This window comes from Girardinichthys multiradiatus, chromosome 6 (assembly GCF_021462225.1).
Source record: "Girardinichthys multiradiatus isolate DD_20200921_A chromosome 6, DD_fGirMul_XY1, whole genome shotgun sequence".
Classification (NCBI taxonomy): Eukaryota; Metazoa; Chordata; class Actinopteri; order Cyprinodontiformes; family Goodeidae; genus Girardinichthys; species Girardinichthys multiradiatus.
This window is the reverse complement of record NC_061799.1, coordinates 15,046,439-15,072,379: the sequence shown is the minus strand read 5'-3', so window position 1 is coordinate 15,072,379 and position 25,941 is coordinate 15,046,439. Positions and strand designations below refer to the sequence as shown.

General features: G+C 39.1%; 2 protein-coding genes across 6 annotated transcripts in view; one reads left to right on the top strand and one right to left on the bottom strand.

The window, feature by feature from the left end:
* The window catches only part of xrn1 (5'-3' exoribonuclease 1), a 30,071-nt gene extending 11,514 nt beyond the window's left edge, over window positions 1-18,557 (top strand). Inside the window, exons 12-41 of one of the 3 annotated variants that reach the window (XM_047368759.1) lie at window positions 265-354; window positions 554-710; window positions 1,800-1,919; window positions 2,011-2,180; window positions 2,280-2,397; window positions 2,617-2,712; window positions 4,247-4,350; window positions 4,672-4,806; window positions 4,920-5,082; window positions 6,328-6,441; window positions 6,698-6,796; window positions 6,884-6,999; window positions 7,102-7,248; window positions 7,702-7,791; window positions 8,499-8,634; window positions 8,730-8,786; window positions 8,920-9,052; window positions 9,161-9,230; window positions 9,816-10,008; window positions 10,095-10,160; window positions 10,231-10,314; window positions 11,902-11,982; window positions 12,113-12,250; window positions 12,364-12,499; window positions 12,585-12,748; window positions 12,847-12,960; window positions 13,090-13,195; window positions 14,797-14,978; window positions 15,096-15,478; window positions 16,948-18,557. In XM_047368759.1, the coding sequence (XP_047224715.1) occupies window positions 265-354; window positions 554-710; window positions 1,800-1,919; window positions 2,011-2,180; window positions 2,280-2,397; window positions 2,617-2,712; window positions 4,247-4,350; window positions 4,672-4,806; window positions 4,920-5,082; window positions 6,328-6,441; window positions 6,698-6,796; window positions 6,884-6,999; window positions 7,102-7,248; window positions 7,702-7,791; window positions 8,499-8,634; window positions 8,730-8,786; window positions 8,920-9,052; window positions 9,161-9,230; window positions 9,816-10,008; window positions 10,095-10,160; window positions 10,231-10,314; window positions 11,902-11,982; window positions 12,113-12,250; window positions 12,364-12,499; window positions 12,585-12,748; window positions 12,847-12,960; window positions 13,090-13,195; window positions 14,797-14,978; window positions 15,096-15,455 (3,739 nt within the window). In that variant the 3' untranslated portion in view covers window positions 15,456-15,478; window positions 16,948-18,557. Of the gene's footprint in view, window positions 1-264; window positions 355-553; window positions 711-1,799; window positions 1,920-2,010; window positions 2,181-2,279; window positions 2,398-2,616; window positions 2,713-4,246; window positions 4,351-4,671; window positions 4,807-4,919; window positions 5,083-6,327; window positions 6,442-6,697; window positions 6,797-6,883; window positions 7,000-7,101; window positions 7,249-7,701; window positions 7,792-8,498; window positions 8,635-8,729; window positions 8,787-8,919; window positions 9,053-9,160; window positions 9,231-9,815; window positions 10,009-10,094; window positions 10,161-10,230; window positions 10,315-11,901; window positions 11,983-12,112; window positions 12,251-12,363; window positions 12,500-12,584; window positions 12,749-12,846; window positions 12,961-13,089; window positions 13,196-14,796; window positions 14,979-15,095 lie in introns of all 3 variants that reach the window. The other 2 variants (XM_047368758.1, XM_047368760.1) reach the window with 2 other exon arrangements.
* Window positions 18,558-20,054: 1,497 nt separating this feature from the next.
* Window positions 20,055-25,941, bottom strand: part of LOC124870305 (collagen alpha-1(XV) chain-like) — an 89,905-nt gene continuing 84,018 nt past the window's right edge. For all 3 annotated transcript variants that reach the window (XM_047368906.1, XM_047368904.1, XM_047368905.1), the window contains 6 exons: window positions 25,794-25,925; window positions 24,206-24,304; window positions 23,966-24,040; window positions 23,620-23,817; window positions 23,313-23,428; window positions 20,055-21,236 (listed from right to left, as the gene is read on the bottom strand). In XM_047368906.1, coding sequence (XP_047224862.1) covers window positions 21,014-21,236; window positions 23,313-23,428; window positions 23,620-23,817; window positions 23,966-24,040; window positions 24,206-24,304; window positions 25,794-25,925 — 843 coding nt within the window. In that variant the 3' untranslated portion in view covers window positions 20,055-21,013. The remainder of the gene's footprint in view (window positions 21,237-23,312; window positions 23,429-23,619; window positions 23,818-23,965; window positions 24,041-24,205; window positions 24,305-25,793; window positions 25,926-25,941) is intronic.

Genomic DNA, 25,941 nt, shown 5'->3' with positions numbered 1-25,941 from the left:
GCGGTTTATCTTCATTCAGAATATTCTTACTCACCTAAACATAGAAAAATCTCCCCACCAGCTCCCTCCTACTTTAAATCAGAGCAGCATGTCATCCTCGGTTGGCACCAGAATATCCCACAGATGAACAGAATGAATATCAAGCTAAGGGGAAAAACAATGGTTACCAGAACTAACTAAAAATCCCCTTTTGATCAGGGATCACCATAAAAGTTTTCCCTTTTGACTGACTTATAGCTGTGTTTTTGTTCCACTTATTTGCAGTGAGTTTCTCGCCAAACAAGCCAAATGTTATGTGGAAGGCATCCAGTGGATTCTTCACTACTATTACCATGGTGTTCAGTCGTGGAGCTGGTGAGTGCATATCTCTGCTCTGGCTTTTTATTCTACAGGGACAGCAAACATATACAAAAGGGGTTACTACAGCATCTACTTCCTCTTATTCAGTGATTTTATTTATTTATTTTTTGTTAGAGAGGAACAAGAACATTCCTTTTATTTGCTCTCGTTTTATTCCAAAATCAAGCTTTAAAGAACGTCCACATCTCTGCAGGTACTACCCTTACCACTATGCCCCGTTCCTGTCTGACATTCGAAACATATCAGAATTAAAGCTGACCTTTGACCTTGGGAAACCCTTCATGCCTTTCCAGCAACTGCTGGCTGTCCTGCCTGCTGCCAGCAAGGAACTGCTCCCTGAGGGCTACAGGGTAACAACTCAAACACATACACAAAATGTATCAACATGCTCATGTGTGCGGGGTGTGGGCGTGTAAAAGAACTACATTAATACAGTTATAAAGGTGGACCCAAGTAGCCATTTGTTTTAAATTAAGAGTCCAGAATCACTGTAATATAAAAATGTAGTTGTAATATAGTAGTAATTCATTAAGTATTGTGGATTTACCAGGATTTTAATGTCCTCTGAAGAGGTCTGCAATTTAGTAGATTTTCCAGTACCTTCTTTCCTTCCTAGATAGCTACCTACCTAGCTAGCTAGATAGTAATTACAGTTTAAATTGGCTAAAAAGTAATGTAAAGTCTGTAATTATAATATAACAAATTAGTAGAAATCGTGTTTTATCAACAGCCCAAGCCTCGAACTATTGTTAGAGTACAGCTTGTACAGCAAATGCAGATAATAATTCAATTAAATTTAGTTTTATTTATATAGCGCCAAGGTTGTCCGTCTAACGCCTACTGGTTGCCATTGTTATACTAGAAACAACAAGGATTAGGGATACCTGTCTCTGTCAGATTGACCATAACCACTGGAAAAGAGAGGGGGTCATACAGGTAGCAGAAATGGAGAGTGTGTTTGCACCTCAACCATAACTGAGCCGGTTTAGGCTAAACCTGACTCCCCCTTACTCCAACCAACAGGGAGGGAAGAAGGTGGAGTTAAAAATAATTGGAGAGTGTTGTTTCCTGTTGCATTGTGTGAAAGGTGGGTAACTTTAAAATGGGCTAAGTCAATTCAATAGAATCAAACAGATTTCAAGTCAGGTGCTTATATTACAATTAATCTTAACCATTGAACAGTTCAGTCAGATTCAGTTATTTTTTCAAACTGGTTAAAAAGTTTTTCTATCTATGGAAACCCAGCAGATTGCATCCAGTCAGTGACTTGCAGCATTCACTCCTCCTGGATGAGCATGTAGAGACAGTGGACAGTTACTGGCGTTGACTTTGCAGCAATCCCTCATACTGAGCATGCATGAAGCGACAGTGGAGAGGAAAAACTCCCTTTTAACAGGAAGAAACCTCCATAATTAACTCATTTATTTATTTTTTCTTAGGACTTGATGACCAGTCCAAATTCTCCCATTATTGAATACTATCCTCTTGACTTCAAAACTGACCTCAATGGAAAGCAGCAGGAATGGGAAGCTGTGGTGCTGATTCCATTCATAGACGAGGTACGCTACGCTACGCTACACACACGCACACACACATTTCTGGGGTCACAAATTGAACTTACCATCTTGTTTGTCTGTGCCCGTTAAACAGACGTGCCTCCTAGCAGCTATGGAGCCTTTCACTAACAACCTGACGAAGGAAGAGAAGGCCAGGAATCGGCACTCTGAGTGCGCCATGTACTCATACGACCCAGACATGATCTTTACATACACCTCCTCCCTGCCTCAGCTGTTCCCAAGCATCGTTCATTGTCATGTCAGGTAGATATTAGCATTTATTCTTTGTAATTTCTGAAAAAGCCACATTGGTAATGCTTTTTGACTTGGCTTTGCTCACCTCTGGTCCATTGGTTGTTCCAGGGAAGTCCAGATCCCCATGAATGCTTGGCATGTACCATTAGACCATGTCAGCAAGCGTGTTGACCGCTCATCTGTGTACTTCTGTGGTTTCCCCACTTTGCACCACATTAAACACAAGGTGGGTGGGGATCCCTGTTCACATTTAATACAATTTAGAGTTTATTCAGCTGAATTTAGCATGTTTTTCTGAGGTCCATCAGGAAGGGCTTGTTTCAGTTTCAGCTTTGAAAGAAGTTTTTAAATTTCACAAGTATGAGATGTTTGACCAAGTTTTGAATCCTCTTTCTTTTTCTGTCCTGTTATTTATTCATAATGTTGCCTCATTCACTGTCTGTAGTTCTATAAGAAGAAGAGTGGAGTGGTCGTGTTCCAGCAGAGTAGCAGAGGGGAGAACATGATTCTGGACCTCCTTCCCAGTCAGGATGGAGAAACGGTGAGCATTTGTTTGTGTGTTTACCTGCCTGAAAAATCTTAAACAGGTCATTACTAAGAACAGAACAGAAATCATCTGCATTTTGCACGAATTTGTTCAAATAAACATATTCATGAGTGGTGTTAACTTTGAGCTTAATAGTACTGTTTTGTACACGATGAACCTGAATTGAGTTTAGTTTTCTGTAGTGTAAACTGTTCTCTATAGCCCCTATTCCACACAAACCATGAATAACATGAATCGCAAACAATCACAATTTAAAGATTCTTAGTTGAATCATAATAAGTTTCTGATTTTGTAATTGATTCATATTTTATTCTTAGTCAGTTCTTAAATTCTGGATCCATCTGGAATTTGTTGTTACTGAATTTTGATGCAGAACTCCCAAATCCAAAACATCTTATATAGTTCTTAACAAAGTCCTTGTTCATTCTTGGGTATTGATACTTATTCCTTATTGATTCTTAGGCTTTCCTATGTGTTCTTACCTCTATCTGGGATTTATGAAACTTTGTCTTGACCCCTCAGGGCCATTTTACCCCCTAAAACTGTCCAGATCTCTCTCCTGCCCTTGGAAAAAAATAAGGAAAATACTAAAAAAACTAAAATGATAAAATAAAATTGAAAATAAAGAAATATAAAAACAGTAAACAACAGTAAAATATAATTTTTTTTGGTAATGACATTTTATGTCCAAAAACAAGCAGTTTAGTTTTTACATTATTAGGTCAAAAACTTCACTTCAAACACGTTAATTTCTAAATATCAAGTCATCATTCAAGTAGCATTGCAGCAATGTTGCTAGCCTCTTGCCACTTTTTATTATGTCTTTAAGGACAATCCCATGAAATCAAGAATATTAACGAATTCAAATTTAATCGTACCTGATCCTTTGATGCATTATGCATGTTTTTAACTGACCCCTGACGTCCGTGCAGTATTCTTAATAGTTTCTTGTGAATCATACTTTACTCTTGACAATATTCGTGCCAATCAAGCCGAATCTCACAATGAATTTGTCATCTATTTGACCTATCATAATTGAATGTTACGGCTTCACCGATTGATCCCGGATTTTCCACAATTTCAAGAATTCTCACGAAACCTTCAGTTTTCTAATGAAAATATTGATTGTGATGCCATGATCTGTATATGTCGTAAGACTTTATTTCACAAAAAAATGGGATGAATGATCTTAAACCAGTTCATGCTGCGAAAATGAATATAGTTGCAAATGTTTAGCTGGTGAACTAGAAATATGAATTAGTTCAGTTTTGAACTGAATTTAGAACAAGTTCTAAAAGACATGTAGCCAAAGTAACAGAATCTTGTAAAAAGTTACAGAAAGGTGTTTGGATGTGAAAACTTTCAGTTAGTGTGACGATACAGAAGTGCAGCTTCCAGTGGACCTGTGTTAATAGTAAAGTCACCTGCAGTCACCACAATAACATTAATGCATGTTAAAGCCAGAGTAATTAAAGCTGCACTGTTCGCTTCATATTCCATCACTGTCTCTTTTCTCCTCCATCTGTAGATATGTGATCATGTTGCTGCAGATGTTTTAGGGAAGCCTGTGTTTGTCAACTGGCCCCATCTAGAGGAAGCTCGCGTTATTGCAGTATCAGACGGCGAAACCAAGTAAGACTAATACAATACTGAAAATGTAAGGGCATGTTTTGACTTAAGGTCTAGACAAATAGTTACCATTGTGTGCTGCTTTGTGGTCACAGTTTTTTCCCCCAGTGCTTGCTAAATTCAATTCCCGTTTGACTTATCAGTTTATAATGAGGGAAAACATTCTCTTAGACTTGTATAGGATGAAATTAATTGTGAAATGTTTGACTGCTAAACATTGATTTATTAGATTTATACCCTTGGTAGATTCTCTTCGTTTATCTTTTAGTAAATTTTAAATTCAAGTCAGTAGGAGCAACCGAATCTTTGCAACTCTTCTTTCAGATTTGCTCTAGAGGAACCTACTGGAGTCCAGCAAGTGTATGACAGGCCGTCCAGTCCTCCTCCCACTAAAGTCTCTTGTTTGTCAGACAAAGAGCAGAAGGAATGGGTCAAGGATGTCCAGGGAATCACTGAACAGTAATTTGCATTAACCAATAAAGCAGAAAAAGTATTGTTACAGCAAATGAAGTTATATGGGTATGTCTGCTTCAGGTTTCTTTTAAAGCCTTTTTTTTTTTGTGTTTTCTCAGTTTCTTCAAGAGGAAAGGCATCGTAGTGAATGACACACAGGTGCTTTTGTACGGTCAGATGCTGACGGGAAGAAAGTATGTCCCTAAAGCCAATGGAGTGGTGGAACTGGAGAAACAGTGGGCCAAACAGGTTCTCCCTTTCGCGTACCAGACCGTGGTTAAGGTACCTACAGACAAACACAATGAAATAACAAATCATTTAAAAGTGAGGGAAACAACTGTAGACAACCTAGATTTTTTTCCAACATGTGAAACAAAACCTTACAAGTCAGGATGCCTCAAAGCTTAATTTGTTAAAACCCTCATAAATGAACAGAAAAAGCAAACATCATTTTTCTCCACTATGTACAGGAAGTACGACTAACCTGTTCAGGGCTTTTTGGTCCTGATCAGTACTTTCTACATGCTTGAAAATTCAGTGGCTTAAAAAGTGCAGTAAACTGACACATCTTTTGTTGATTGTGTAGCACCTAACTCACTCACCAACGATGTTCTGGTCTCTACTGGAGCTTGGCAGCTTTCCTCAACATGATCCTCCAACACAGCGTTACATAAAGCTGCTGTAATGTTCAGACAACACATCACTTCATTTGTGTACGGCTTAAACTTGTGTTTCTAGATGTTTATCTGACTCGGCACTTCAATAAAACTACATGTTGTTCCAGCTGACGATGTTTTCACATGAAACAGTTTGCTAAAGTGCCTGGCTAGCTAGCATGTGTACTGCGTGTTTGGTTTTTTTTTTCACTCGTGTGCTAAGAAACGAAATTGTTCTCTTTCTCCATAACCTTAATGTCTTGTTTAAACGTTATAAAATTCAGGGACTGCCGTCAGCTGCTCTCTGCACGGCTCTCTGTCCTGTACACAGATCCGTCTGTTTGTAAGCAAAACAAGCAGATGGGAAGCTGCAGCGGCCCAGGCAGACACCACTGTGAATGACATCATCATTGGTGAAAAACACTGAATAGTTTTTTGGGAGTTTTTTTAGAGACAAAAACTGATTTTTCTTTTTTTTTTTTTTTTGCAACAGTTGCACACGAAGAAGGCTTTGATTTGTAAAAGATAACCACTCAGCCTGCAAATTCTATCAGTGCAGCTGATGTAAAATCCCCGGCAATACAGCAACACCAGGCATCAGGATTTGAGTTTAATAAAAGACCGATAAAATAATCTTGATTGGTATCAGATTGGGGCATCTCTGATATAGTATTGAGTAAATACTATGCAGTTGTGTTTGTGTCGTTTAGGATTAATCTTTTTTCACTTTTCAAGTTGAATGTGGTCATCAATGTCATGAATCTGGTATTTAAGGTTGCCTATAAACGCAGAGACCTGTGATGCAGGCTGTAATTAACTGGTTCCCACCGTTGATCTCAGTCCTGATGTTAACATCTGCCCTTATTGTCAGGACATCAAGGCGTTTTACTCATCTCTGACCTGCTTTAAGAGTTTGGATGAACTCTTTACTCCATCAACTACAGTCTTCATGGTGGGAAGCCCTTACTATGGTGCCATGGGAGAGGTGAGTTATCTACCTCTAAGAGATCAGATCATTGATCTCGGCATGAGCTCTGCTTCGTTGTCTGGCCAAAAAAACAATTGCTTTTGGCTGAAAGTTTAAAAAAAGTTTTTAGCTGTGAACACTCCTATTGAATTAATATGGGAGAAACCTAAAAGGAAAACACGCGTCAGGTTGGGATTAACATCCCTAAAACCCTAACTATTGATTCTAGTTGGGCAGTGTTGGTTGAATTAACGCCAGCTGCTCTTCATCTCAGGTACAAGACTCTCAAGATGTCATCAAAGACGGTCGGATACGAGTGGTTTTCAACGTGCCTCATGAACCGCAGCTGGAACACTTGATCCAGAATCAACACGTAAGACCCATTTCTGTGAAGACATGGATGTGCCACTTTATTTCAGGGAACGTTATAAATCCTCATTCGTTCATTTGGATTTTCCAGAAATACTCGGTCAAGTACTGTCCAGGCTACTTCCTGGCGTCTCGCCTCGGCATCAGCAGCTATCTCGTCTCTCGCTTCTCAGGAAGCATCTTCATCGGCAGAGGCTCCAAGAAAAAGTTTGTGTCTAAACGTTGCTTATTTTTTCGAAATGGTGGTAATCTTTGTTCTTGCGCCGTCTTTTGTACTAATCAACCCTTGTGAATCTTCACTGTGTCCAGTCCCTGTGGGGAGCAAAGAGCTAATGTTGGGCTGAACCTAAAGTTTAACAAGAAGAATGAGGAGGTTCCTGGGTACACCAGGAGAACTGAGAAAGAGTGGCTCTACTCTGCTGCAGTTGAGGAGCTGCTAGCTGAATACCTGGACAGGTACAGTCTTTCTGCACTATTATAAATCTGCTGCTAAATTTAGGGCTGCTGTAAAAGACGACGTCAAAGATGTCTGTCCACATCGTTATTTTTAGAGACACATCATTTCTTTTCGTAAGCCCCGGGTTTTGTGTGTATTCTGTGTGTAGTTCGGCTGCACTCATTGGTCGGCTCCATTCTGTACTTTGGAAACAGTTATGGTTGACAATTGTTTTTTTTTTAAATGTTTAATTTACTGTCAAATTAATCGGGTTATAAACATTTTTTTTTGTTGAGGTTTTCAAAGATCGAGAGGTTATTTCAGGTCAGGAGGAAAACTAGTCTATTTATTTATTTAGTGAGGGCCCTCGTTAAGCTAAATCAGCATGTAGCTGTAAAGCTGAGTTGTGGCTTTGTTTTCTTTAAAAAGAACAGTTCTACTACCTTGATTTGACATCTTTTGTATTTTCATAGATTTTCTGACGTTTTTGATGCGGTGTCCAGAAACAGTCATGACGATGTGTTCTACGAAGACGACATCTGGCCGGGAGAAGATCAGAATGGGTAAGGACAAATGATGCGTTTTACCAGACAAACCTTTTTTCCGTCTTTGTCGAGACTTTGGGGAGTGTCTTTCTTGTCTCTCCCAGGAAGCCTGGAGCTTTATTAGTTCCCAGAAAATTAGTTCCCAGATATTTACGCTGTAAAACACAGCTGGTTTTAAAATAAATGCCTTGTAATAAACGGTAGGGCAGCAGAATAATATATATCACAATATGTTTTATGCTTTTTGTCTAAAGCTGTAGAACATATTTTCAGACGGCATCAAGAGGTTCTCATAAATGAATTAGGAAACTGTACCATGCAGCTAAGGTTTTCATTACAGCAGCTCTAGCTGGATGCAAGTTTTTTTTACAATGAAACTATGTTGGAAAGGATTGAATGTTTTTCTATTTTCTGAATGGGTTACTCGCAGTCTGGGATCTATGTTTGCCAAAAAAACCCCCAAAGCATTAAGAGATGAATACTCTTTATGACCCAAGAATGTGTTTTCTTATTGCAACTCAACGCTTTGAGATTAACTGTTTGAGGCCTTTGATCGGATTATCTTGATGTAAGCATACGGAAATCTGTGCCTCTTGTTTCACTTCTTTCTAAGGTATTTTCCTTTCAAACAGTTGGAGCACATCTTCAGTTACGTTTTTTCTCATCTCATTAAAATTATAGTAAATTTATGAAAAATGGTTTTCACCACTTGCCTCCATTTACAGAGCAGAGAAGGTGGCTGAAATCACCTCCTGGTTGAAAAGTCATCCAGTCAGCTCCACCAGCAGAGCATCATGTGACCTCCAGGTTCTGGATGCTGCCATCGTGGAGAAGATTGAGGAAGCAGTGGAAAAGACCAGGGTGACAGACTCATTCTCGGGATCTGCGTCTTACAATCACACACCTTTGTCTTCATCCTCCTTGTATCTGTCTCACTGTTACTGCTCCTCCCTCAGGTGAAGAGGAGCACCAAGAAAGTTCGCGTGACGGTCAAGCCTCATCTCCTGTTTCGGGTCAGTATACGTCTTACAAGTTTATTGTGTATGTATTTCATTGTTTGATCCAGTTTAACTATCAATGATTGAAGCAATTTTTAATCACCGAGTTTTATATAGTGAAGAAAATGTGAATGTCATTTGGGTGTAGTCCCTGGAGCAGCAGCAGGGTGTGGTTCCAGACCCCAACGCTGAGTATCGGCTGTTTGACAGAGTCGTCAATATCAGGGAGAGCTTCACTGTCCCACTGGGACATAGAGGGACAATCATCGGCATCAAAGGAGGTAAAAACACTCAACTTTAAATATAATATGGATACAGCCCCCAAACTAATGATACCTGAAGTTCTGCTCATTTCAAGTACATTAATCAGTTCCTGTCTGTGTCTTCAGCGGAGCGCGAGGCGGAGGTTCTCTATGAGGTCCTGTTTGATGAGGAATTTGCTGGAGGTCTTAACATTAGGTAACTGTCAGTGTACTTTTAGTCCTTTTTGACCAGACTGATGCTGAGCTCATGGTGGTACAAGTTGGTTCAAGTCTCATAAAATTCTTCTAAGCAGGAGAAAATCTGCTAAAAGAGGTTACAAATTCATGAAGCCTCTTAAATAACTCCTAACCAGTAAATGAAGTCCACCCGTGTAATTAAGTAAAATTTTTTGGGAACATTAGTGAAAAACAACCTCATAAAGACCAAGGGAACAAAACACCCATGGCAGGAATAAAGTTGTGGAGATGTTTAAAGCAGGATTAGGTTATTAAACGGTATCCCAAGCTTTGGACATCTCAAGGAACACTGTTTAAAAACATGTTCAAGAAGGTGCTCTGGTCAGATGAAACCAAGACTGGACTTTCTAGCCAACATTCAAAACACTGCATGGAAGAAAACTCACACTGTGGCGGCAGCATCATGCTGTGGGGATGCTTTTTCTCACAGGAACAGGGAAGCAGCTCAGCATTTCCTTGGTTAAAATAGGGTTTAGGTATCTCTGCTGTCTCATTCACGAAACTCTTCTTTCAATGCCAGCTCTCATTCTGTCTGTCTGCTCAGATGTACAACTCCTCGTGGTTACCGCCTCCCTCCCTGCGCTCTCATCAACCTGTCCCACGGTACCCGGTTGGACAACGGCTCCCGCAAACTCACCGCCATCGTGAAACCTCAGCCAGCCACCGGTGCCAACTGCAACCTGCACCGCCTGGCAGGCCTCAACCACTCGCCTCGCTCCCCCTTTGTACCCACACAGGTAAGAGGATGCACACAACAGAGCACCACTTGTGATAAAATGTTCTTTATCTTTAACTGTTTCACCTCCCACGTCCTTATCTGCAGCATAACAAGGCGTCTCAAGGTAACAAAACGCCATCTAAAGGTCCCAACCAAAAACAGCAAGCTAAGGTGAGTACTAGATTTTACATCAAGTATTGTGTACTTCATCTAGATAAAACCAATTTGTGTCTCCATCCAGTCTAAAGAGGAGTACAGTAATGTGTGGCAGTGTCTGCAGAAGACAGGCCCTCCCAACAAACCTCCTGCTCACTGGCACAATGATGTAAGTGTGTGGAAAAAATGAGCGGATTGTAGGAGTCTCACAGTTTTCGATGAGAAATTTAGAGAAAAGATGTCCTGATTAGGATTATTTCCCCCCCCATACCAACCTGAATCTAAGCAAGATAATCATTAAAATCGATGCCATGTAGAATGCTATGAAAAAGTATGTGCCCCCTTATGGGTTCCTTCTCTTTTTTTGTCATGCTTGAATCTTTTAGATCATAAACAGATTTTAATATATGACAGATAAACTAAAGAAATAAATGCAGTTTTCAAATAATTATCAAAAAATGTAAATGTAAATACTATGTAAAAATTGCCCGCTTGATTAAATCATAAATTCTAAATTACGTATTTTTTTAGAGTAAAGAAACCACTTTAATAGAACCTGTCTGACAACATGAAGCAGACCAGAAGATGAAAGCCACACATCATGCCCTAATATAAAGAAATTCAACAACAGAGAAACAAAGTCATTGTAAGTTAAACCACCAAAGAGTTTCTAAGGCTGCGAGAGCCGAGTGAACCAGTGTGAGAACCAACTGCGGGGGGAACCTTCTCAGGAGTCGCCGTCCTATCAACGTTACTTCTGGAGTAGATCGAAGACTCATCCAGGAGGTCACAAAAGAGTCTAGAACCATATTAAAAGCAAACTTCGCTTGCTTTAGTTAAGCTCAGTGTTCCTGATTAGGCAAGAACCAAGAGACGGGAAAGAAACTATCCATTAAAGGTCCAAATGCTGCTAACAGGGGTGTGGTTTTGAATGTCCGGCCATCATTTGGTGACCTCAGGCTCAAGTGCATTTGGGTTACGACTCAGGACAATGATCCAAACACCAGCAAATCAACATTTGAATGGCTAAAACAGACAATACAAAATGAAGGTTTTATGAGTGGCTTAGACAAAATCAAGACTTAAATCTGATCAAAATGCTGCAGCACAACCTTAAGCGTGCTTTTTATCCTCAAAACCCCCCAATGTGGCTGAATTAAAACAATTTGGCAAATAACAGGCCAAAAACTCCTCAGCAGTAAAAACAAAAAAAGACTCATTGTCATTTATTGCAAAATCTTGATGTCAGTTGATGATGCCTAGGGTGCACAGCCAGTTATTCGGTTTGGGGACAAATACGTTATACACATAGGGCCAGGGTGGTTTGGAGAGCTTTTTTTTCCTTAATAAATAAAATCATCAGTTGAAAATTGTGTTTTGTGTTTAATCTGGTTGTCTTCGTCAAATATTAAAATTTGTGGGCAAATACTTTATCACAGCACATGCTTCAAAACTCACCAAATAACACCCTACTTGCCCTATACAAAAAAAAAAAAAAAAAAACTAGTGCCTTTCAACCAACTGCAGCCAATTGTACATAATTTTATTAAGAGGCATCAGATTAAAGGAGGCTGGAAAAAAAGAAAGATTTTCATTTCGGGATTTTAAACCATTCCCTTCGGGTTTACAGTTGATTCCCTTGTCTTGATCTTTTGCATCAAATCCTGATAAAAAAACAATAAGGTTTGTGGTTGAAGTGGAACCAACAGCACAATAGATGTGCAACAAAAGTCATACTCAGCTGTTTCTTTTGCAGGTTCCAGCTGGGGGCATCAGACTGTTGAAGAAAAATGAAGACGTGACCTCCTTTATCCCCTCAAAGAACTCTGCTAACAAGGTTAAAACGAACACCTACTTCTACTCCTACTTCTTATTTTTCGGACATGTTCATTTTGCCTTAATTTTCCTCGTATTTAAAGGAAGACCGTTCCGTTCTGATTGACATCTCCTGTGTTTGACTCTGATAGGGCACCACTGAATTTGAGGACCTCATTGCGAATTTGAAGATATCCCAGGGTAGCCAGCAAACGCCACCACCTCCTGCTGTTCCGGAGGAACCCAGCAACCAGTCAGATGGTCCATTGTCTCCACAGTCCTTCGCCATGGTAAGAATAGGAGGCTGAGTTGAAGGTGGTGATTATATAACATTATCATAAAAATAATCGCGTGAAAAAACAAATCGGAGGCTGAAAAAGTTTCTTTGGTGGGGTTGTTGTAGAAGGGAACCCTGGTTCTCAAGGAGATGCTGAAGATCGATGGCACAGGAAAAGGAAGTCCAACATCCCAGGAGTCTGTAAACCCGGTTCCCTCCTCTGGCCAGCAGCAGAACAGAAAACGATCAAATAAGAAACTAGGTGTGTGGCTGTGCGTGTTTCCAAGGTATCACAGTGTAGAGTGTGTGTTGCTTGTTTTCTCATTGTCCATTTTTTTTCCATTCAGCTGCAAAAATAAACAACCTTCCTGGTGAATCGGTCACCTTACCCTCTCCAGCATCAGTTGCCTCTGCTAACACTGTCCTGAGCAGTAAGGTATCAGAACTGGCCTGTGTCTGCGCTGGCCTCGGCATGGCCCCTCCTGACTACAGCTTCATTCGCAACCGACTGGTAACACCATTCACAGTTCTCCACCTTATATCTGGCACTCTGCTCAAAATTTACATTGTGATTTAACTTCTTGTGCGCCACTGTTTGTCCCTCCTAAGGATCTGCTGGTTTGTCAGGTGAAGCTGTCCAATGGGTTAATGGCTCATGGACCTCAGTGTCAATCAGAAAATGAAGCCAAGGAGAAAGCTGCTTTCTTTGCCCTCCAAAGACTGGTATTTATTCATTAGTATACTTGTGCTGACACAATTTACTGAAGAAGCTCACCGACTTCAGTGTTTAACATGCGTGAAAGTTGTAAATACTCTAACCTGCAATATCTCTATCGTCTTGTTTACTTGTAGAACTCTCTGGGGTCAGGGTTCCCCCTCCCTCCTCATCTATATCCAGGAATGGCTCAGATGCAGCGGCCCCCGTTGGGAGCCATGCCACCGGTCTTTAACCAACAAGGTCAGTGGGTTGCTCTTCTAGTTTGCAGCTTGCAGAGCATGGCAGGAAGCCTTAATGAAGGTGCTAACATGTTTAAAAGTGAGATCTAATACACAAAAAAATACAATCCCGTGTTTGAGCACAGAAACATCAAACATTATCATTCTGTTGTAAAGAAAAGCCCAATTTATAAATATATTCATGACCAACACAAAGCAGCACATATTTGTGAACTGGAAGCAAAAATGCTTAGTGCAGATGATTTTGCAGCCCTTTGAAAAGAATTGCGTGTCCCATATCCAGCTGCTGTTGCTCGGCCTCAATATTTTACTTCTGAATAAAAGTAGAAAATAATCAACCTGAAAAATGTAGGAAACTGTATGCCTTGTTTTTATGAAGGCATTTTCTGACCTGCTGATCCCATTTCTTCAACAATCACACTACTTTGTTCATTTCATTAAAGTAGTGCATGTTTAGTTTAATGTAGGCAAAACAAAACAAAAAATCCAATCAAATTTACTTTTGCTTTTTTAAATATAAATGTTTAGACGGCTCTGGCTAGTGGTTTTCAGAAGTCTTTAAGTAACATTTTAGAAACATTTTTTATACCCACCCCACAGATTCTCAATTGAATTTAGGTCTGGACTTTGACTGGGCCATTATAACACACGCATATGCGTTGATCTAAATCAATTTTTGTACTTCTGGCTGTATGTTTACGGCCGTTGTCCTGCTGGAAGGTGAACCTCCATCCACTGCAGCAGAGTCCAGAATGTGATTAAAAAGAGTGAAAGCAGACTAATACACCATTAATCTCTGATTGTTTCATAGCTGTTGAGGTTTGACAGTCACTCAGCTCTACTCCAAACGGTTCGAAAATGTGTAGGTAGGGTTTATTTTAAATAGACCGCGTCAATCCCAACTCCTAGAAAGAAAGGGATAAAGGAGAACTCCGATTAAGATTACAGTCTGCTTCCTAATGACATTAGTTATGACAATTATATTGAGGTTGAGCTCTGAAACTGAATTAAAATTGACTTCTAACTCAAAGGAAGCTTGCAAGAAATGTTTGATAACCTCCTACTACAAAGCTTCACTTTTGGTTAGGATTCATTGAAAAAGTCCTACTTCCTTAGCAGGGATGTTTCTTTTAAAACCTAACTATGCTTTAAACATCTCCACAACTTTCTCTTTCACACATTTACTGTGCTCCTTGGTCTTCATTATGCTGCTTCTTCTCTAATGTTCTCTAACTAACCTCTGAGGCTTTTACAGAACAGCTGGATTTATACTGATATTAAATTACATGCAGGTGGACTCTATTTAATAGAGTCCATATGAACTGGGTCAGTTCTGAAGCCAGCTGTTTTCAGTGGATTTTATTTAGTGACATCAGAGTAGCCATTTTCTTGTTACGATTTAAAAAACCTGGGAAAACCCCCAGTTATGCACGACACTGTGTTGGTCTGTCACTTCCAGTCCCAATTTAAAAAATCAGTGAAATTTGTGGTTATAACTTGAGAAAAGGTGAAAAATGTTTTTATGCTATAAATACATTTGCATGATCATCTTGTTGCAACAGACCCAGTACAACAAAGTTAGTCATTTTGTTTCTGTTCCAGGTGGTTTGCTGTTTCCCTCTCAGGGTTACGGCCCCCCTCCTCTTTGGGGAATGCCCCTGCCTCCTCACCACCACCCCAACCAGCCGTTCTATGGAGCACCGGGAACCTTCCCTGGTGCTGTCCGCCCTCAGCAGGCTACTTCTCTACCCATTGGGTCCCACAACCAATTCATCCCGTTACAGGTGAGGTGTAGCGTGTACTAATAATAAGGGCTGGGAGAAGCCTAACTATTTTTGTTTAAGTTGCAAATTTCACCTTCTGTTCTCGATAACTCTCCTCCATTCCCCCGACTACGACAGGTCACCAAAAAACGAGCGTCGGCCAACAAAAAGAAACAGGAAGCCAGAGAGTTTTACAGCGCCGCCCACACCGTTGCCAAGAACCAATCACAGAAAGCCCAGAGCCAGCTTTCTGCTCAGTCGCAACCTCAGAACGAATCACAGAGCAACAAATCACACCAGCCGCACACACACGAGGCCAACAGCAACCCCGCCTCATCCAGTCCCAGCCTAGCAGACAACTTCTCCACGAAGACAGCAGTCTCACACACGCCTCCCCGTCAGAGCGCACCCACAGCAGGCCACACCCCTGGCTCCGCCTCTAAGAGGAAGCACAGGAAGTTGGCTGTTAACTTTGAGGCAACTAAAGTGTCAGAGTGAGCTAGGCTTTGTCTCTCTATAAGGTGTGTGTATGTTTGATGGAAAAAAGTGTTGATTTTTATTGTTTTTAAGCTGCTGCTGAATCTCTGATGGAAACCTCATCATTGTCTCTCGTAACCACGTTGGGGCAGAAATCCGCTTCTTCCTGGTGCATAAAACTGGATGTTTTTTCTTTTAACATCTGATCCTGACTAAATCAGTGCTGCAAATCTCCCTGAGATGCCTTTTTTAAGCTTAAATATGCCCGCTGTGTTTAAGCCAACAGGCAGCTGTGCAGATCTTTTATTAGAGGTGTAATTCTAGTATTCTTGTTTTTTATTCCATCTTTGCCAAAGTAAAGTACCATTGAGGATCAATTCCACCATACAGAGCAGAATGAATTTTTATTAAGATATTAGCAGGGCACAGCACAATCGAGAGAGTCATTAGTCTTCTGTTTGTAAATATTTCCATCACCTTGTACTGAAACACTTGTAGGTTTATTGGACGACACATTCAAACACCTGGAGACATTTCATCTAAAGGTTAAAGTCTGAACAGGCAAACAGCCTGGATTTTTCTTTTCCATCTATTTTTAGTATTTAAAAATATGACAAATGGCAGAAAAGGGCAATAAAATCTTTCATCTTTGGCATTTCTTAGCCCAATCAGGTGCGCTTTGATTTTCCCATTTCTTTTCACGGCTGTCACCGCAATCATTTTCCCTTAGGCGGCAAATTTAGAGAAAGATCTCTGATTAGGATTGTAGTGATGTAAAACACTGCCTTCCAAAACGTAGAAATGTGCATTTTAGGTGAGATGGAACCGATTTTTGTTTGTTTTTCATTTTAGGTGTTGTGCGTTTTGTATTTCACGTTTTTTTTTCACAGGGCATTGATTTTATGCAGCCTGCACAGTGCCACAGTTTAATACATTAATACATAAATCTTTAAATAATTGTTTATATATGTTATAATTACAAAATGTTTTTAAAAAAGTGCATTTAATAAATAAGGATGTAAATATGCTTATTCAAATGTGTAAAAAATAAATATGTTAAATGTGGAATAGGTTATATGTTAAAGATATATATAACCCTTTAGCAGTTCAATAGGCTATAGTTCCAGTGCTGAAATAGTTGGCATTGCTATTGTCAAGTCAACTCTTACATCTGATTGGTCAACCTGCACAGCATGTTAGCAGATTATATTGAGAGCAACAGTGGTAGCCCCGCCCCATAAAGTTTGACAAAATTAATGTGTTAAAGTTGTACCTCGATGAAATAATTACTATTAACTGCTACATATGCTTTTTGTAAATACAGTATATATTTACTAACAGCATATTTATTTGAAATTTATTTCCACTTTGATTAAGGACATGTTTAAGCAATTATTTAAGGATATATTTATCTGATTAATTGTGGCACATTTGGATGTCCATAGTGTAAGCCTGACTTAAATATGCTTCAGTGAAACAAGAGGGTTTTCCCACTCTGTCCTCTTTACTGTAGGCATCATGGGAGGCGAGGCGGTACCCGAATAAAGGCCTGTTCACATCAGCCCTGCAGCAGGTCCCAGAGCGCTTTTAATCCAGATGTTTCAGCAAACAAACCTGGATTGTATTTCTCAGGGATGTGGTTTTTTTGGCCAAAGCCCTCTTTACTCGCTTTTTTTTAATAGTAACTCATTTGAATGTTCATCGTGGTTGACGGCTTTTCTGTTGCAGTTACTAGTTTTTTGTTGTTGTTTTTTTTTTTTTATCATGCAGAGGCGTTTGCCTTCTACCACGGCTTCAGTAGAGATCATTTAGGGTTCGGACTAGCTTTTTGGATCGAGAGTAGTTGTTGTTTCACATTTGTCCTTTTGTTTTCCATCTTTGCTGGCAACTGTCCTTTATTCCCTGCAGATTAATATCATTTTTAGATTTTTTATAGTTTAACCGCACTGCCAAATTATACAACTAAATGTGAAAAAAATAAAAATACTACCCCCACCCCCTTCTACGTTGGAGAACTGACTGCTAATTTGTCACACTCAAAAAGCAGCTTCATTATATCTTTCAAATGTAGTTTTTGCCTCAGTGGGACCTGTTTACTGCCATTTCCAGACGTATTGTTTTACTGTTTGTTAATCTGGCTTTTCTGCTGCAAACAGACTTGATCAGCTTTATGCATTTGGAGTATAACACGCCTATTGTGGCCTAATGGACATTTATTTTAACAAGGGGTGTACCTTAGGATGATTTTATATATTAAATAGGGACCCCATTATGTGGCCACTGTGGAGGCATCTTGGAATACTACATTTTCCTTTCCCTACACCTGTTGGTATTGTGGCTTTATGCTTAACAAAAAACACCAAATATGGAAAACGATTTTGCAAATAATTTTGTTCTTTTTTACATTTCAACATGTGGTGTGAGATCACATACAGATAAGGATTTTGTTCTTCTTATCGGCATTTCTGAATATATCCTGTTTTTCTAGAAGTTTCAAATTCACTTTTATTGCTAGTTCATTTTGGCCTTCAGTGGAGTGGGGGGAAAATAACCCACTCTGACTTTAAAACTTGAGCTCTGCTGATCCTGCGTTGGCTGTGACACACATGATGTCTTAGTTGGAAGTAAGCGTTGAATCGATGTAAAGGAGCCACACACTGTCTTTACTACGTCAGAACCAGCTACGCCAGCCTCTGATGTTCCTTGAGGGTTTGGGCGTTTGGAAAGCTGTTTTAAAGTTCCTGCTTTATCCTATAAAACTCAGACACATTCATGATAAAATCAGTCTGTTTTAGAGATTTTCTTTTCTAAATCATGGATTTTATCAGCAGGATTTTGTGATGAAAGCAAAGCATTTGAGGCATAAGCTGTTAAGCTGTTGTTCAAAAGTGTCCAGGATTTGTTTTCGGCTTTTTGTTTTTCTTCCTCATAAGCGGTCATCCTGACGTCACACATGGGACTTAAATCTTCAGGCTCTGATGCAATAAGTGGACATTTTTAAACTCTTTGGGAAATTAAAGCACACCCTTTGTTTGTGTTGTTGTTTTTCAGATTTGAAACAAAGTAAAGAATTAAGATGTGCTGTACATATTCATTTAATAAACAGTTTTTGTTAGAACATGACTGGTTTTGAAGGTTTTTTTTTAATTGCATTGACATATTTCATTTAACCATCAATGTATTTACAGTGAAAATTTAGATTTTCTGGTGTTTTCCAGACTTGGACAAGTAAAATGAAAATGAGGATGGAAACGTATTTCCAGACTACATTACCTATACCTTTTTCAAAATGTATTTCTAATTTGTCCATCCATCCATCTATCCATACACGTACATGTCCATTCATCTCCGTCATCCATTTATTGAGCCGGGCATCTATCCGTCCATCGATTCATGCATTTGTCAATCCACCTGTCCCACCATCCATCTGTCTGCCCACCCATTCTTATGTCCTCACATTCTGTTTTTCCAGGTTCCATATTTATTGGCTGAGCATTGCCATAAATGTATTGTAAAGTTTTGTATTTCATTTAAAATGATCAAAAAACATACTGAGGGCTTTTAAAAATTTAAATCTGGAAATGTATGTGCCTTTGATTTAAAAAAATGTAGGAACCCTGCTTCAAAGACAACTGAGGAGGGCTGCAGTCAGGTTTCAGCAGAGCCAATATATCCTGGTACTACCGTTGTTTCACAGGAATGATAAGGGGTACCCCCTTAATAGGAAAAATTAACAAACATAGTTCCCCCCAACTATTTAATTGCTTCTCACTTTGTTTTTAAGGTGATATTGGCTACAAACTGTTTTATGATTAAGTTTGAGACTTGGACAAATTGAAATAGTAGAACTGGACACTTTGAGACCTTATAAATCCACAAAAATATAGTCCGATATCTGTTTGCTTTCAGTGATTGAAAGAGCCACTAAAAAGTTTTATATTTCTGACAGAATCAGGATTAACCGAGTGTCCATTCAGCTTCATGCCTTTTCTCCCTTTAGGAAAGAGCATTGTTTCTCATTCTCACTTTGTAGAAGGCTTTATAGTCAACAAACACAGTAATCGGTTCAGTAATCATGTTGCTACAAAGTAGTTTTATCTGGGTTGGGCACACACTGATAGAAAATTGACAATGCAGTTACAGAGGAAAGTGTTTAATGCTGACATTGGTGTATCTCAACTGAAATATAGAAAAGTTAACTTGTTTAAGTCATTAAGTGAAACTCATTTTACAGCTTTATTGAAGAGTGATATATGTCAGGTGTTTATTTCTGTTCATTTTTTTATTGTTCTTCAGTGTACTGTGTCCCAACAGTCACTGACATTCTCCACAAGAGGAGTAAGCCACAAAGAGTCACTGCTAAAGAAGCTGACTGTTCAGAGTGCTGTATCCAAGCATTTTAATGGAAAGTTCAGTGGAAGGAAAAAGTGTGGATGAAAAGATGCACAAGCAACAGGGATAACTGCAGCCTGGAGAGTATTAAGCGGTGTTCCGACTTATTGTGATGCATCCATATGTTCACGTTTTACTGTATATTCAATCCTTTTTCAAACTGTTAAAACCATTTCAAAGAATACTACAAAATGAAGGAGACACTGCTTAAAAAACACAAAACAAAACAAAAATCAGACACTTTAATTAGGGAGCACCAGTAGGTAAGTACATGAAAGTCAAGTTTTTGTTTCAAATGAAGATACAATCAGACAGCAGAAAAAAACTAACACTCAAGTTTACAGGCTGAACATTTCATTAAAAGCATGGTGAGAGAAAATTATCAGTTATTTAGTGAGCTTCATTAAAAAAAAAAAAACACTACATTTACAGCATTACAGCCTTACTGGATTTATCTTTCCCATCTGAAAGAGTTGAATGGGTCACCGATTACAATTTTGTCACTGATCATCCTGAAAAGGTAAAGTATACATTACAAAAATGATTAAGTTACTATTATTTTATATGAATTGTAAAGGATGCCAATAAATGCGGCTCAAGTAATTTTGTAAAGGTAATCAAATTAAAGTTTAAATTTGATGTTTCGAAAAATTTCCATGTGAGATTATGGTACTGCAGTAAAAGAGGAATATATTTTAAGGCTTTTTACACCTCTAGACCTATGGTGCCATATTTGTAGGGGTCCCTACAATTGTTTTTGTTAATTATTGCTGTATGTCGCGTCAGACCTGTATCATAAATTGTAAAACTTCACAGAAAAAAGGAGACTTTGTCTCATTAATTAGTGATTTTGTGGTATGCTCTATTAGCAGTTTTGCTATGTTTCTCTACTAATTATATGTCTGCCATTAGAGCAATAAAACAAAGCACCAGAAACAGAGTGTCAAACACTGACATTGTTATTTTTTTTGACATTTTACTTTGTTAGAGGCTACAAAAATAACTGGGATCTAGACATGGACGGACACGGGAGCTGCCGTCCCACACAGGTGGGGACTAAACTCTAAAATAAAAATGTGTGTTTAGGTGTGAGTGTTTCATGTGCCTAAATGTGTTCCCCCAATCATATTTCCCACTTTCAACATGCCTGCATGTGTGTTAATATGTGTGTGTGTGTGTGTGTTTCTTCAGGTTCTCCTTTGATGTGTGTTTCCCACATATGTGTTCTCTATACACAGCACAATGTAGTGGTTGGAGCAGGAGTAAGGGTGTTGTCCCAAAAGCCGTCCCGTCTGCAGCATCGCAGCCTGACCTGTCACTGCCATGTCAGCCGTCCTCCACGCCTCACAGTAGTTGGAAGTCAGACGGATGCCCACTGTGCTGGAGCCGTGCCACACCAGCTTCTCCGGCCTACAGGAAGTAGAGGAGGGATGAACAGGGATGTCTCATCAGCACAGCATTATTTCAGATGAAAGTTTAGAATAGAATAGAATAGAATGGATTTTATTGTCCCACATTGATGAAATTCTGGTATCAGCAGCAGCATAAAAGGCAAATGGAAGCATTCAGGTACTTACAAATGTAAAAAAAAAAAAAACTATAAAAAAGCAAGAATAAACTGTACAGTAAAAGAAAAATAAATACAACAGAAGAAAATGACATACTCAGATTAAATGAAATGTACAACTGAGTAGAGTGATTTGAAAATTTACAAAGAGTGCACGTATAAATGTGCATGAGAAAATAATACACTATTTACAAAACTTGAAATACTGCAAATAACTGGAGGGATGTAAACACTTATTGAGCTTGTTGGGAGCAGTGATGATTATAAAGTCTAACAGCTGCTGGGGGAAGGATCTGCGACAATGCTCCTTTGTGCACCTTGGAAAGCTAATTAAACACCATTAAGACTCATTTATCCAGGAAGGTTTTGTTTTTATTCAAAATATTATTTCCATAATTATTTTAATATTTCCTTAATAATATTTCCTTAAGTATTATTCTACTAAGTAAAGGCAGCTAATTAAACACCGTTGAGAATTAATCCTCCAGGTCGTTGTTTTTTTTTTTTTAGCAAATCATTCTTTAAAATATTATTTTATTAAAATAATGTTTTATCTGATCTTACATTGTGAATGGTTGTTTGAAGGTATACAAATGAATGCCTAAGTTAGTTTCAAAACTAACTTAATTTAATTTCCAGATTCTTCAAGATACTCCTTGGTTCTCAAACATAAATAATATTAAATCGTAATGTTGCATCACTTTATTGGCCATGGTTTTTAATCATCTTTGATTCACTTGTTCATTTTATATATAAAGTTGGTCTTCCTTATTCTTTCATTTTGTTTGGTAGTTTAGTTGATATGTTCTAGTATGTAAAGAGTTTGTTAATTGAGATAAGTTTAAGTTGACTTATTTTTGTTTATAAATTCTTGTATTTTAAGAAATTGTGTGAATTTATTCCATGTGTGTGCAGAGTTTTGCTGTTCAATAATGTCAGAGCTTGGCTCATCCCTTTCACTATTTTCCTAATACCACCGCCTTATTAGACTGGTATTCACTGGACAACACTTAAATGATCATCTAATAAAATGCTAATATTACATATTAAGTAATATATTCATAATACAAATTACGACAGTATTTACTTAGTTATTTATTTACTCTGTAAAATTGACACAGATGAGTACTTAACACACACAATGATTCATTTAAACAGTTCTGACCAGTTTCAGTACCTTGCGATTGACATAAACCCAATGGCGTGTTGCCACTAACACCATGTTTTACAGTGGCAGGTGAGTTGGACTAAAAGTTAATTTTTAGTCTCTTCTGATTAGGCTACTCTTAAGTTTTTTTTACACTTACATGTAGTCCTGTAGAGGAACTGTGGTACTTCTCCTGGTTTCCTATTAGACTTAATTTAGCGTCTGCCTGTGCTGTGTGAGTCATGTTATTAATGAGCTGTTGGCGCAACATTTAAGTTGCAGCAGCATGGACCTGTAGCGGTGGTGCACATGTATTGTTTACCTGTTATGTGAGAGCTGCTTTACTTGTGTTGTGGAAAATAATCCATGGCAGCCTGTTTTATCAGGTGATCAAACTGTGTATGCTGCTGTGTTAAATGTGCGGGAACGCGAGGTGGGAGAATTATTTTCTTATGGCATCATGTCTTCCAATGCCAGTGAAATGCAATAGTGTGACGGGGTATCAGTCTGTGTTTATTTGGTTGTTGGCCTCTTGTGGCAGCTTTGTTGTCTGCTGTGTTCTGTGAATTTTCTTTAAAGAATTTTAGTTTTTAAAAACTAAATTTCTACTTACTATAGTGCTTCAGTTCAATAATTTTGAGTTAGATATGTGTTCTAACAGAAATAATTAGGTTAGATCACCAATCTCTTTGAACCCCTCCACATGTATGTATGACCTCTCTTTTATGGCTTTTCATTAACATCATTTCCCTGGTTGCTAACATCCACTCACCATGCTGACTCAGTCATTATATTGCGTCCATCAAATGAATAGATAGGTGTGGACGGGTCAAACATGCCTGCATTTCCAGAGAAGATGGAGGCCCAGCTAGGGAACAACACTTCACCCTGAGAACAGTGGACAAAAGCAAAGTTAACTGGTAAGTTCTTTTAAAAACACACTTAAGGTGCTTAAAGTGATCATTAAAAAAACACACACATAAAATTGTACAAGACACCTCACTTTAAAACATGAAACTCAAAGGACATTAAAACATTTTATATTTATAGAAAAACCAAGACTAAGAACCTTTCCTCACCCTCAAATTAACCACTGGCAGGTTGTGGCGGTCAGCCTTCCTTACAATGGTTACCAAGTCCTGGAGGTGTGAGGACAGGAAGGCCCTGTAGGTGGAGGTGAGCCCCATGGAGCGCGCCTGCTGGTAGCACTGGAAGTCTGCCCCACGGATGCCACGCATGTCCCCTTTGAGCGGGGCGTTCAGGGCCACTAAATGGAGCTGAGTCAGACAAGAAGATGAAAAGGAGTAGAAGGCATGAAAGATGACTCAGTGTGGCTGTTGTGGAGCAAAGTAGCATTCAATAATTGGTCCAGATTAAGAGATGAAGATGTATGTGTATGCAATTGTGTGAGTTTGTTTTACTTACTCCAGATATGGACTCAATGCTCTGTGGCAAAATATTGTAGATGGGTTGATATCCCCTACTGCCCTCCTGCAATTCCTAATCAACAGAAACAATGAAAGATACACAATCCTTTCTTAGGAACCCGTGACGGCTGCGCCGAGGACTGTAGCCTCAGTGCATGGGTCACGTACTTTACCTCTGCGCCACTGCCGCGCCCAGAAACAATGGAAAATGACAATCGTTGTGTGTATTTGTATGAACCTGGCTGTGAACTCTTCGAGGTTGGCTCCAATCTCCCGCTCTGCTCAGAGCCTGAGAGGCTTCTGACGAGGAGGCTCCATTATGGATCAGCTCCCCGAGCTGAGAAATAAAAACGGGCAGGTGACATGACATAAGTAGGCTTAAACTGTCAATCACTGTTATCACAAACAGAAATAGGCTATATGCAATCAGTTTTACACTGTATTATGGGATAATTTTAGTGTTACTTTAATAAAATCACAAATGCACATCCATTCTCACAGTTAGAATAACAAGAAATATAGTACAGAATGGAGAGAAAATGCTGACAGAGGCATTGGTAGACATAGCTTCTAAAGCTTCTAATCCTTCTTCATACGCTGTCACATTACAACCACAAACTACAACGTAATTCATCAGGATTTTATGAGACCAACACCAATTTGTGCATAACGTTAAAGGTAGAAATACATGACATTTAACAAATTAAAATCTTAAATGTTTATCATGAAAGTGTATGTAGCCCTCTTTTATCTGATACCCCTAAATAAAAGTGCAGTTCAGCCCATAGTAATCAATATTTTGTGGAGTCAACTTTCACTGCAAACAGAGCTACATGTCATTGTGGGGTGTGTCTCCAACAGCTCCAGCTCAGTCAGACTGGATGGAGAGAGTCTGGAAACATCCTTCTCAATTGGATTTTGGCCTGGACTTTGACTGGTCCATTTTAAAACATGTTTTTAATCAACTATTCTATAGTAGTTGTGAATATTTAAGGTCGTTGTCTTGCTAGAATGTTAACCTTCACCCCAGACTCAAGTCTCTTGCAACTCTTAACTGTTTTTTTTTTTCAGGGCTGTTTTGTATTTGGGTTCATACATCTTCAAAAACTCAAAGGTACTCTTGAAGCAGGGGAGCACCAATATAGCTTTTTACATTGAGGCCAAAAAGTTTAATTTCGGTGCTTCTTAGGGAAAGATTGCTGTGTCCCCTGCATGACTTTTGGCAAACTGCAAATAGGACGACTAATGGCTTATTAAAAAAATAGCTTTCTTCTTGCATCTCTTTCATAAAAGCCAGATTTGAGGACTAATCAGAGGACAAAACAGTTGTCCAGTCAACAGTTCCTCCAACCTGAACTGTGGATCCCTTGCCTGCTTCTCTGATTAATGTTCTCCCCCTTGCACGGCCTTTAGGTGGTCAGCCACGTCCTGGTAGCTTTGCAGTTGAACAGAGCTGTATGAGATGTTGAAAGCTTGGGGTATTGTTTTATAACCTAACCTTGATTTGAACCTGTTCAAAACTTTCTATGTGTCTGCTGTGTTCCTTGATCTTCACCATGCTGTTTGTTCACTAATATTCTCTAACAAACCTCTGAGGCCTTCAGCTTATACTGAGAAACACCAAATTGGACTCCATTTCTAAATTAGCGTATGACTGAAGGTGTTTGGTTAAACTGGATTTTTAGGGGTATCTGAGTTGTCAGGTCAACATGAGTAAGGGGGCTAAATACAAAAAAATGCCATTTAAAAACATTTTTATTTGTATATTGTAATTTGCATTAAAAAATGTAAATCAGAGCACTGACACTGACAAACATAGTACAAACCAGGATTTTGCGCCACCCATTGTGTGCTCTGACGTACAGCTCTCCTTCCTTTTCAGATACGTACGCCAGTGTTCCCTCAGCAGCTCGCTGTGTCTCTCTGGCGAGAGCGTGGACTGTTTTGAAGGTCATCACCTGATCACACACCATC